Source organism: Microtus pennsylvanicus, chromosome 9 (assembly GCF_037038515.1).
Source record: "Microtus pennsylvanicus isolate mMicPen1 chromosome 9, mMicPen1.hap1, whole genome shotgun sequence".
In the NCBI taxonomy this organism is placed as follows: Eukaryota; Metazoa; Chordata; class Mammalia; order Rodentia; family Cricetidae; genus Microtus; species Microtus pennsylvanicus.
Window position 1 is genome coordinate 73,810,882 of NC_134587.1, and position 12,982 is coordinate 73,823,863.

The window sequence follows — 12,982 nt, forward strand, 5'->3', positions numbered from 1 at the left end:
TTCGACCTGAAAGTTTCCAATGGGTGGTTCACTGTACTTTCAGGTCCTTAAATGAAAAATTCTTTGAAACCATCTCTACCCATGTCACTGAAAAATACAAATGTATTTGGCATTATAATGACCTTTTAGTCAATGGGAAAAGACCAGACTGTGATAACAAGAAAATAAACCAATTAGACTGGAAAATCAGCAAGTAACAGCTTGCAGATGGGCTAAAATGTCAGTTAGCCATGACTTTCTTCTCGCATAGGTGAAAATGGATAAGGAGAACATCCAAGTTCAACATCCCTACTTAGTACCTCCTCCATTTATTTTTTTCCATTCTTTAGTCTGCCTTTGTTGTTACTTCTCCAACCCAAACTACATCTCCCACCGAAGGAAAGGCAAACATTCTTGAATAAAGAGTAATATCAGAGGCGATATGTGCTTTGGAAATCACCTATAATAGCTGTCAGGCTAATCACACAAGACCTTTATTCATCCATCACTTCTTGGAATTTCATGAACGGGACACGATATGTGTACACACAAGGTGGTGTTCCCCCATAACCATTAGCAAAGACAATAGCCCTTGACTTGATCTAACTGAGGGCAGAGGTAGGGCAATTAGCATATGAGAACATAAGGCCAGATCAGCCATGGCGGTAGAATATGGACAACAGGACAATTGGAATTAGATGGGGGTACTTAAATGTTACACCTGAAGAAAGTACGACCCTGGGTGAGTCGGAGCCTAGGGTCAGGTCTGAGAACTCCATGTTGACTGTACGGTCCACACCCCACTACTCTCACTCTTTAAGAGTCTGCTGCCTTTCAGCCATTGGGATGATGGGAGAGGCTCAGGAGAAAGGAGCTCAGCCAAATAAAAGGATGACTTCACCAACTAAAAGCATCGGGCAACTGATGACACCCCTTCTATAAGGATGAATTTCCTTAGGTGAGACCGCAGGTACTCATGGGATTCTCCTACTGAATGAGGTTCTCCTCCACGACAGCTTTGCCCTTCGGTTTTACCTTTCGCTATGAGGAGAGTCTCGGTACGAGTCAGGGGTTTCTCTGGCATGCCTGAGGAAGCTGTTACATTCGCGAGGGCCTCCCAGACCATGAAGACGTCCTCGTGGGCCCCCAGCTGGGCTGCTGTGCCTACTGTTTTCTACTGATGACATCATGATTACAGAGTGGCTTTCTGAAATGATGCTTTCTGTGTGCCCGTTACTCCAGCTGGGTAGAAGGGAAATGTAAGAGGCAGTGAGACAGACTGGTTTAATTACATGAAAAAAAAAAAGGCAAAGATCAAAAGTGATTCTGGTAAATATTGATACACTAGTAGTCCAGAATTGATAACAAGATTTCTTTTTTGTAAAGAGAATCTTGATTTGGGTTGGACTTGTAAACACAGTTTATTCATTTCTTTATCCATTCCATAAATATTTAGCAAATGCCACCATGTATTAAGTATTATTGCAGTTTCACTGTGCTTGGGTTGCTTGGGCTAAACAAAGGGATTGTTGTGTGATTAACAGCTGGAATCCTGGTGCTGTGCCCCATGGAGTGGGTGCCGCCAGCACAAGACCACAGGAGCATCAGGGAACTGAGCTGTCAGCTATGTAGGCATTTCCAGGGGCACTGCCGGGGCAGTCTAACCTTTAGAACAAACCTCTAAGTATCGCACAGAATCTAGACAATTTTTTCCCCATACTGGGCAGCAATAGCAGAGTACAAGACATGGCAATTTCTAGACTGAGGAGCAGCAAGCCTGCAAGGTAATAATTACTAAGCTCCTTTATTGTTTTAATGGAAATATTAGGCCTAGACTTAACTTGGTAAGAGCAGTTTAGGCCCCAAATCTATGAATGCTCAAACTCAGTACATTTCCCTGCTTCTGTCTCTTTTGCCTTTTCTTAGGAATTGAAAATAAAGGGTAAGAAACAAAAGAAACCATTCTTAGGAAAATTTCTTCCCTCTGAGATTTTTTTTTTGCCCCCTCATACCTGTGACTTGGAGTCTGGGTGACAGTCGTGGAGTGATGAGCTGTGGAAGTGTAATGGCTGGTGGAAAAGGAGGTCTCGGCTTCTCTCTCAACAATATGCTCACTGGAGATGACGTTTTTAGACACGTATTGCTAGAAAAACAAAGAGACACAACTTGAAAATTAATGCAAGTGTAAACACAAATACACCAATCCAGGTACAAGTCGGTTCTCATGTGTATACGTCACATAGATCTCAGCCAGCCAGATGGCAAATCCTTTTCTGGCCTCTCTGGCTTTGAAGTTAGATACATGGGGTCAATAAATTCCTTTCCAATTGTTTGCACAAGAAATCTCAACTTCATTTCTCTCATTTCCAACTGATAACAGAAATATCACAAATATTCGCTCAAGTATTATTTTTGTCCACATTTCTCCAAGTCAAGAAGACTGATATATGAGGGAAACAAAAATGTAATATAGTCTGGCTTATTTCAATTCATGCCACTAGAAAGAGATGTGAATTTTAATATCTTAGATCTTCCTCTTTGAATTTCATAGGCCTATGCTAGCCCTACTGATATCACTGAAGATGTTAACTTGCTGAGCGATATTTGAGAGACTTACAATATTTTTAAGGTCTGAACAAATTGCATGCCCAGTGCTATATCTCTGGTGAATCTCTTTTATTTTCATCAGCAGAGCGCAGTAGCTGTTACTGCTGGCTAATAGTGACATGCAATGCTGGAAAAGTTTCTTGTAAGTTGTTGTAAGGGCTCTTTGTATTTCTAAAACTCTGAGTGAAATCAGGTAAACCACAAGGACCAAAAAGAGATATTTAATAAAAGGGGTACTTAAAAGTCTGCTGAGATTGTGTAGTCTGAAGAACCTGATATTCACGTGGGGGATTTCACAGGCTGGCTCTTTCTGTTTATAGAAACACTTTTCCTTCTGGAACTTCCTGAGGACAATTGTCCTAGGGACAACTGCTTATCATGAAGACTGCACCATGAGCTGCTACTATGTAGTGCCTTCTGGAGGCACCTTCCGCCTAGTGGATCTAATGAAAACACTATCTAGCAATTACTAAGTACTCACTAAGTGTGCTGGGTTAAGTGTTTCAGGCAGATTATTTTAGTAAACTTGGTATTATTTTTAGCCCTGCTATAATGAAGAAATAAGGTTGAAATGGGGTTATTTGTGCTATAATTGCAATCCAAACAGTCACGGTCCTTTAGCTGTTATATATTATGTTATATATCAATCTATGTCAAATTATATATATTACATTATATATATTAAATATTACAGTTTTACTGTTAGTGAGTGCATTTTTTGACCTTGAAGAGCATTCTAATGAACCCCATCATTGGGAGGGAAACAAAAGTTTCCTATTGGCCCTTGGTTCCAATATTTTCCCCAAACTCTGTGTTATGAGACTTGGGGGAAGTAACCACCAGCTTGTAGTAACCCCCAGCTCCAGACTTAAGTCTATGACCCATCTTCTCCACCTAAGATATACCTTCTCTTATAGGGCAGAAAGCGATATTACAAATTTCAAGCTTTGTCTATTAAGAAAACCACTCATTCCAAGGGAGGAATGGGGGACTACAGATTCCAGGGAAGGAATGGGGGACTACACCTTCCAGGGGGAGAATGGAGACTACACATTCCAGGGGGAGAATGGGGGAGTACACATTCCAGGGGGAGGAATGGGGGTTGGAACATGAATAACAATGCTTCAGAATTCAGGACATCTGGCAAGAACTCTGGTCCAGATCTCTTAATGTGGAAGACCTCAATGGGGATATGCAAATGGTCTCAAGGATCAACCTAGAATCTAGTCACATTTAGAACTAAGTACATGGCACAATGAAAACAAAATACCCAAATGATTAAGGATGTATTTCACCTGGAGGGCATGACATCACACAGGTGGAGCCAGGGAATAAGTAAGTTCTACCTTCTCCTAGCTTTGCTCCTTAAAGAATACTTAAGAAATTTCCCCCCTTTTCATACCCCAATCTTCCTTTGGAAATCGGAATCAGAAAATCACATGTACCATGAAAGGCATCTCATAGAAATACTTCAAAGTCCTTTGCTTGGTTTGCTATAAACCAGTGGTATAATAGAGTAGCCTTCATTTCTAAATGATTAAAATTAAATATTCCCTATGACTCCAGTTTTATTATTTATTATTTATTTTGTTTTTCCTTCTTTCTATGGCCTCTTTGCAGAACACACCAAGTATTACCCCGAAATCTTAATGACACTGTATAAGGGGAAAATGTGCTAATATAATAACTAAATCCATTTTCAAATAGCTTTCATTATTTTTTTTCCTGGCAAAACTGCGGGTTTCTGGAAGTCATTGTGATAAGTGACAGCAGCTAATGGCCTAAGATTACAAAAACCAACTTCAGTGTGCCTGAATGGCAAATGAATGCTTGGCTTCCCCAGTGCTCAGTCAACATACATTCACCAGCTGCACGTTCTCTGGTGGTGGGTTCGGATGGTGAGGCCCATTGGCTATGTTCACCATGTTGTTCCGTTCAGACCGAAGGCTCTGCCTAAGCCGATCATGAAGCTTTTGCCGCTGTTTCCTGGATATGAAAAAAAAAGGAGCACGTTTGTTCCTATTACATTGTATTTCTGTTTGTTTTGCTACAGCCAAATCTTTAGTCTACTAACACTAATGAGCAGGTTGAGGCAGTCAGTTGGTGGTGATAAGGGGGGAAGAAAAGTATACATCACTCTATCTCAGAATGAGCAATATCGCACATCTTTAGAGAGCTGGTTTTAATAGTGAGATGGACTTCTCATAAAAATGTTATACATAGCTATTGTACTGAGGGAGGATAAAAAAGGAGAAAAACAGAAATGTTGATATTTGGCTAAATTCTCAATGTTCTTGGTGCATCTTTATCTACATTATATATTGGTCTCATGTATTTTGAACTATGGAATTGATAAGACTGGTTTCATTTATAAATGTTTTATTAAGAAAATTAACTTAGCCTTCTTTTTTATTTGCACATTTTACACAGCGAGTTTGTGCGCGCACATCACCCTCATGTAAGTGGAATTCTGGGTGTATTTTGGTATTATATTTTGGTACAATTGGAACAAGACTTTAAAAGCACTTGCAATGCTTCTTGTAGAAGAGGTGGTAAACATTCAAATTTGAGTCTAATAATACCTATGATGCCAATTCCATGCGAGCTTATATTTATCAGACAGTTCTCACAGCATTCTAACCATAGGATACTGTGTAAACACAATTCATGCTATAGCTTCTGTGGCAAAAAATGCACATGACTTCTGTTCTGTAACAAAACATTCGGAACAAGACATTACTATGACGAGTTTGGGCCAGAAAATATTATGTCATCAGGCAAAACAGAAGCCACACTCAACTGAGTATTACATTTGGACTTGAAAAAATCCTCAGTGGAAAGAAAAGTTCAGGGATCTCCCTGCTAGGCCAATGCGTGCTAACAGGGACACCTGTAGAAGGCCAGGCATAGTGACTACATTATCGTTAATGTTTTCTCTTTAACTTTCTTTCCAAGCAAATTTGGCTTGCCTATCCTTCCACAAAAACTTCTATATACACGGCCCATTTATAGAGCATTTATGTCAGAAAATCATAGAATTAAAACATACTCATTTTAACTCTCAACACCGCCCCCCCCCAAAGAAACCAACAATGAAAACCTCCCAAACACCTGTATCTTGAATACTATGAAATGCTTCCTTTATTTCTTAAGTTTCTGGACTTATCCTTATGAATCGCATTGGACTTATCCTCAATCTTCGGCATTTATGCTCTCAGTAGGTTTTGCCTGTGTGGATCTCTGACCCATAAGCCTGTTCCTCTAAGCCTCTTTCCATTCACAAAGCCCTGACCACTGAGAAATTTGCTTAGTTGCACACAAACAGGCAAAGGTGCATGCTCGGGGAGCATAAAGGTGTTAAGTCCCTGTGCTCCTTTGCTCCCCAAGCCTTGAGCATGGGCCCTGGGACTGCAGAGCCCCTGCCTGCCTAACCTACTTCTACACCAAGGGGGAGTGGATGAGCCGAAAGGAAGGTTTACTTGGTTTTGCAGTAGGCCACCACACACATGATGCCGACCACCAGCAGGGCGATACAGATGCCGGTGATTGTCAACACTCTCTTCTGGTAGAGTTCCTCCGCTTCTGGAAAGGGGTGAGAGCACATGTCACCAAGGTCATTTACCATCGCCAGGATTTACGACAACTGAACAGCTGGCATGCTTAGTGACATTACCTATGTCCCCCAGACAATGAACATTGACAATTCTTTAGGTTTACATACATTTCTAAGGGAGAACGTATTCTATGCTGTACTCTGAGCATAATTACTAAGCTAGCTAGGGCCATTGAAAGTAAAAATGTTATATTTTATGATTTGTCTAATTTCAAGCTATAATTATATATATATATATATATATATATATGGTATTAAACTGGAAAATCATAGACATTAATTACAAAAGAATTTATTAAACCTTTATCGATGTTATTATTTTTATTAAATATCTTACAAAACATCTCTTGCAAAGACAACAGGAATCAATATTGATAAAGAGAGCTAAGACGGGCATCAGGGAGATGGTCCATTTTTCCTTCCTCTATTGACCACCCTCCATGCCAATTCTCTTTCCACTTCCCTCATGTTTTAGGTCATCATTTCACATCCAGTGGTCTTTACAGAGAGACATTTCTACAGTAAACAAAATTTAATTCCAAGGTATTTGCAAACATGAACTTGGCTTGTAGTTAGTAAGTTAAGGCAACAGTCCCATGATGTAGAGTAAATGAAGCAGAAGAAACAGTACACCATGGGGGATCAGGACTCAGGCCAGATAAAACCCAACCTGATGGGTAGGGCACTCTTGGGCCACAGAAAGGTTTGCTCTCTGGAGGAAAATGGTTATAAATTTCTTAGCTGAAGTTAGAAACCCAATTTGGATTCAGAAGTCCATCATTAACACATCCCCACATCAGACAATTCTAAGGAAACGGTGGTGCTCTCAAGAGATCTGAACTCAAGGTACCATTCTACTCCAGATGCAGTCAGTCTGTAATTTGTTGAAACTTTTCTAGGTGAAAATCAGGGCCTTTGGAGGATGACTTGGTTTTGTACAAAGGTGAGTCAGGGTGTTAACAAAATTTGTAGACTTACTGGAGATACTGGCTGCTTAAAAGCCAAGTTTCCAATAATCTAATTATTTTTATTGGAAGATCTTGACACATTCACCCAGCACGCATTATAAATGGCTTGTCCGCCATTAAAATTAATAAGCTGGGCCAGAACTGGAGAACATGGCACAAATAGAATGGTCTTATCTGGGTATCAACAAGAAAGGCACAAAAATTATTTCCATCATAGGCTTTTTTTTTCAGTCTCAGAAGCTATACCTTTCTCTGCATCGAGAAAGGGCAGGCCACAGGAAGTTTTCTTTAAAAATGAATAAGTGAATTTAAATTTCTATCCAATTAGTGGATCTTATCATAAAAGAAAACGTTTCCTACAAGCCGAGTCCATGATAATCAAGTCCCAGTTAACAGGTCAAGAACATTGTCAAATCAAATTAATAGAGTTCTGATTATTAAGAGGAGAACTGAAGTGAGTGAGTAAAAGACGACAATACTGAAGAGATTATACAAAAACAAACAGAAAGGGTTGGAGGTGGAGAGGAAAAACAAATCAAGAGGACAGACAGACTGAAAGAATGACAGAGAGCAAGAACGTCCAGTATAAGGGAAAAACAAGGTTAAAAGTTAGGGAGCCATCTGGAGTCCCTGGCACAGCATGCCTGATATTAAGGGAGAAAAAATAAATAAAGAAATGAAAACCAGACAGAGGAGATGCTTGGGGGGAGGGGGAGGAAAAGGTGGGTACAGAGTGGGAAGGGGAGTCCCATACAGCATAACTCCTAAACTGGGCTGGCCGTGACATGGAAGCCATGATTAAAAAGCGAAGCAGTTGGTGCATTGCGGTGCCAAAGTATGCAGGAGACATACAGGTGGTGTCGTGACGCTAAAGTGTTGGTGTGTGCACTGCAGGGGTCTAACAATGACATGACGGGAGGGCTTATGTGTTAACTCCCCCTATCTGTTACCCCCAGACAAACGCAGGGGATTGGCTTTTATGAGGTGTTCTCTGTAGCCTCCCTCCCTGGCATCCACAGTTTTTAGAGTGTCTGTCTAAGAAGCATAATCTCACTCCATTGCTCTTCCTTCACACAGCATAAGCTTGTTAGGAAATGGAGCACATGTTGGCATCAAGAAATGGCAAGCCCTACATCCCGTGTTTTGTCTAAGGTACTTTTTTTTTTTAAGCTGGTGATCTTTGGCAAGGGTACAGAGGTAGGACACTTGCCTGGAATATGGGAGATCCTGGGTTTGGTTTCACAGATGGGTGAGGGGAGAAGGAAGGGTAAAAACCAAGCCTTTGGTTGCTGCTTTTCAATGACTCCCTATACTTTGAAACAGCTAGGAAAATGGTTTCTGCAAACTTCAAAAATATGGGAACATACAGAAGGACTAAAATGAGCATTGGGGGTATCATGGGTTGCCCCCCAAAACTCTCAGGGATCCCTACAACAAGTTCTCTTTCAGTTGTTGACTAGGAAAGAACAGACTGAGTTGTGTATGTGACCGACTAGCATCTGGCCTTTGGCTTATTCTTATGGCTCGTCAGTAAAACAATTATGTCAGGGGCTAAAGTGTTCAGTGAAGGACAATGGGGCTAAAGGGAGTTAACTAAAGGCAGGGAACACAAACAGGATTAAGTCCTGTGCACACATTAGTACCGACTACAAGAAAAATTTCTCACCTAAACTTTTTGATTTTTTTTCATGATTTTTGTCACATCAGATTATCTCCACAATATGAATGTTAAAAGAAAAAAAAAACTAGTCTTTGACAAACAGCATGCTCCCTTAGCCTATTGCTCTTCTCATGTATTTTTTTTTAATTTTAATTTTTTGCTTGACATTATCCACAGGGCAAGAGCAAATCAGAGCTAGTACTAAAAATCAGTCCAAAGGTCTGGTCTGTCTCCATGAGTGGATGTGCTCCAAGTCTCTCTGGTTTGGCTGTATGGACTGGACTGCAGTGACTCACAGAGAGACATTTTCATTCTGCTGCATCCAGGAGAAAAAACAGACTCACTTGCTCTTGCTCTCTTGTTTTGCAATGACCCTGAAGGTCAGGTGTTGTTTCAGGATATAACGACTGGTCTCCCCTCTACAAAGCCTTTGAGAGGTGCGGATGGCAGCATGCTGCCCTTTTGAACCAGGAAAACAGCTGAGGGAACACTTACCCAGCATAACTATCTGACTCCACTATCTAGAAATAGAAATAGTAGAAAAAGGTAATTCTGAGGGTTTGGCCATTGGTTTCCCATAGTGCTATGAGATTTCTGGCACAGGGAGTCTTCCTTTGAGGAAGGCAGAAACCTCAAGAGTGATGTGTAGATCCTCTTTGTGATTCCAAAACTTAGGAGGTTTTTGTTTTTCTTTTTAAAGCCAAGAAGCCCATTCATTTAAATTTGGCCTTTTTTTTTTCAACCTACAAGATGACTAGCTATCTTCTTTTTATTTTCTCGAAGGAGTGACAATTAAGCTCCTCTCCCTGTCCCTGCCAGGACTGGCTACTGCTTCATGCATCACCAGTGATGTTTCTGAGTAGATGATGTTCTCAGCCAAAAGGAGATTACAGCCTTGGGATTCTCTTGCTGCACCAAGGGTGAGCTGCAAAAAGAGTGCACAATTTGCTTGTCTTATGATGCTTTCGACCCAAGACCCAGTTGGGTTCTTTCAGACTGCTCTCACAAAGAGACTGGACCCTTTGCCCATTTTTTTTTTTTTTGGATGATGGGTCTTATGGACTATGCCTACATTTCATCTGCCTTTGGGAGCTTTGTTGTTCTGATATTTACAGGTAAGCTTTTCTACGTGATGACTCCTCTCAGTAATCATAATCTTAGTGTTTCCAATTTAATTCTATCAGCCCTGGAATGTCCACCTAAAAGAACATCCTTTATTTTCTATATAAGCAAATGAAGTTGACTAGAGTCATCCTTGAGTATCTCCAAGAAATCTGAGTGCTTCAGTGCATACAATACTACCTCAGTGTAAGACATTAAATTCTATGATATTGAATAGAAGAATTTTATGTTATATGTAAACCCCCATCGGGCTATCTTTTACGTGGATGTACTTAATTTTTTTCCCCTCTGACCTTTGGTTTGATTTCTCCTGTAGCCTATGCACCACTCCAACTTACCCCAGCTTTTAAGTACCAGCATGGTCCAATCAATGGGTCACACAATGTGGGGTCTACGATAAGGTGCAGCAGGAGAGACCTCTAATCTAAGTAAAGGGAGGCTAGGAAATTTAAATCCTGCTGCAGCCCAATAACATTTTCATAAACTAATCGTAGATGGAAAGCAGAGAAACCAGTGTTATAGCTGTATGATCCCTTCTAAAGAAAAAGGAAATTAGTTAGGAACTGAAAAGCAAGAAGAGGAAGGGCAACAGAGTTCAGCTCAGAAGCTCTACATTCTGCAGGCTAAAAGGAATGATGATTGGTCCATACCCATAAATTCAATCCCAAGATGCTCTGCCAATGCAGAAAGTTGACAAAAAAAAAAAAAGAAAAAAGAAAGGAGAAAAGTTTCAGAAAAGAGCAATACACCGCACTCCAAAACAAATTAAACATGACTACGACAGCTCTGGGCGTGCACACTGAACAGGGCAGGCGGTGAGTGTTACGGAAGCATGCTCAGGCACGCGCGACCCCACCGGCGAGCGGGGAGAGCACAGGGTCTTTAGTAACCTTCCAAAGCTTCTACCGAGGGAGGTTAGGAGCTGAAACCATGCATGACTCGTCATTCGAGAACAGACGTATTTTATAACCAGCAAAAGCATTTGCAATAAGTTGATTTGTTTGTAGAAGATGTTCTAAGGAGTTTTTTGGTTTTGTTTTGTTGAACTAAATGCATCCAGTGGCTGAGACAGGAGTACGTGTCAAGATGACAGTAATTTGGTTTGAAATTTGTATCACACTGGATTTGCTTTTCCTTGCTGGTGGGTAGCAATACTTTAGTATTACTTTTTAAAGTTGTACCTCTGACACCTAACTTTCCAGTTCCTTCACTACATACACCAGCCATTTCATTCTAGGAAAGCAACAAAAGCTTCTACCCAGAAACATGACCAAGGGAAGCCAGGTTATTGGTGACTGTTTTCAGATTTTCTTATAATTTCTCTGTAGGATTGGGCAACTTGAAACCTTGCCATTTTCAAGTTGAAAAGAAAAAGATTTTTTTCCCCCTAGGTGTGTTATATAGAGATTCAGTTTCTGGGGTCTTTACTGTTTTTTTCAAACTCTTAGAGGTAATTAGGTCAGCACTCCACAATGCTGAGCTCCGGTGGGCACAGGTGCCAAGAGAAGCACAGCACCACCCAGGGAAGTGTGAGCCGATGCCCAGCATTTCCACAACTCTGTCAAAGCCTGAGCAGACAAAAATGGGCAACGATGGGAGGAAGATGAGGCAAAGAGAAAAAAAATCTCCAGGAAGGATATTTTGACTTCTTGCAACCAAAGTTGACAGTCAAGTTTCATCAAGCATGTAGGCCTTCTCTCTCGGTGAGCACCATGTGATTGGGTGAAAGGTGAGTGGGAGGCAGGGATCAGAAGCAGGCGTCTGTAGTCCCGTCTCTCAGTGAATTAGGGAGAAATTGGGGGCACTCCACTAATATAATGAAGCAGCTCTCTTGCAGTATAAGCTGCAGGGATGTGGCTTTTACAAAACCATCAGTCGGGACACGGAGAGAGCAGCCCTTAAAGACACAAGACAAGTGGAAGGGTCGATTTTGGTTCCGATCCTGTCTCTCCCACTCACCTGCTTAGTAACTTTGGTCAGGCTTATTGCTTACTGAACAAATTCATGGTAAGGCATGCTCACTGGTGAGCCTATGGAACGAACTATGGTCTGCAAGAGTAGAGGGCTCAGGATTCTGGGAAAAAAACACGTCTAGAGATGCATCATGGGACCAACAGTGCAGTATATTCATGGTTACTCTGAGTAATTTTATGCAGGGAAACACTGACTACTCCTAGGATCTATCAGAAAAAGAAAATGGATGAAGATTTTTGCAGCCACTTCAAGAAATGATGATCCCTATGTCAAAAATATATCTTGGAAATGGGAGGCATGATCTACAGTGACTTCTGATGTGTGTCTGGTGTACACCCACACGTAGTCTGAATTTTTCCTAAATTAAGAACCAGAAGCCTTAGGGTTAATTCCATTGTACAAGTAATTCATAATGAAATAATCTATTCAAATACAAATGAATTTCTCTTGCCTCTGTGAAATTCGTCAGACTGACATTTTTCCCATTTGCTTTTTCATATAAACTTTGAAACATCAATGTGAAAAGAAATTGGTTTCTAAGGAAATTGATAATAAACTTCCTTCCTCATTCCTTTCACGAGGCTATGATCCAATTTCCTTCCTAGAAGCTTCTGTGTCTCTTTCTTTTTCCTCCTATAAGTCACTCATAACTTAAGGGTTAAAATCAAGACATATCTATAAAAAAATCCTTTCCAAAGAACTACTCCATTCCTATGTGAACTCTTCTAATGATTTGTATTAGTTGCATAGAAAGCTTGGTTAAGTCTTCAATAAAATTAGTAGCATGTCCGTGCATACATATGACTGCATTTACAGTTTTATAGGTAAGCCTGTGAGCCTAACTATAATTTCATTTCAAGGGAAGTCATTCATATCAGGCAGCTCCAATTTTAAATAATTCAAGGGGAAATTGGTACTTAAAATGGGAATCTCTTTTGGCTGCGAGCTCTAACAAGGAAACAAGCAGAGGATGCATGCATCAGTCATTCTAGACCCAGAACAACGATGCTCTCATTTATCTTTATATCTCTTTCACTTTACAGCCAACAAAAGAAGCGG

The 12,982-nt window shown here is 40.6% G+C and overlaps 1 protein-coding gene across 13 annotated transcripts in view; it reads right to left on the reverse strand.

Moving 5' to 3' along the window:
* LOC142857719 (pro-neuregulin-1, membrane-bound isoform) overlaps positions 1–12,982 on the reverse strand; it is a 195,813-nt gene that overhangs the window by 10,727 nt on the left and 172,104 nt on the right. For 9 of the 13 annotated variants that reach the window (XM_075986491.1, XM_075986489.1, XM_075986488.1 and 6 more), the window contains 4 exons: positions 6,066–6,168; positions 4,446–4,572; positions 1,992–2,122; positions 1,015–1,221 (listed from right to left, as the gene is read on the reverse strand). In XM_075986491.1, coding sequence (XP_075842606.1) covers positions 1,015–1,221; positions 1,992–2,122; positions 4,446–4,572; positions 6,066–6,168 — 568 coding nt within the window. Of the gene's footprint in view, positions 1–1,014; positions 1,222–1,991; positions 2,123–4,445; positions 4,573–6,065; positions 6,169–10,599; positions 10,624–12,982 lie in introns of all 13 variants that reach the window. The other 4 variants (XM_075986490.1, XM_075986487.1, XM_075986484.1 and 1 more) reach the window with 1 other exon arrangement.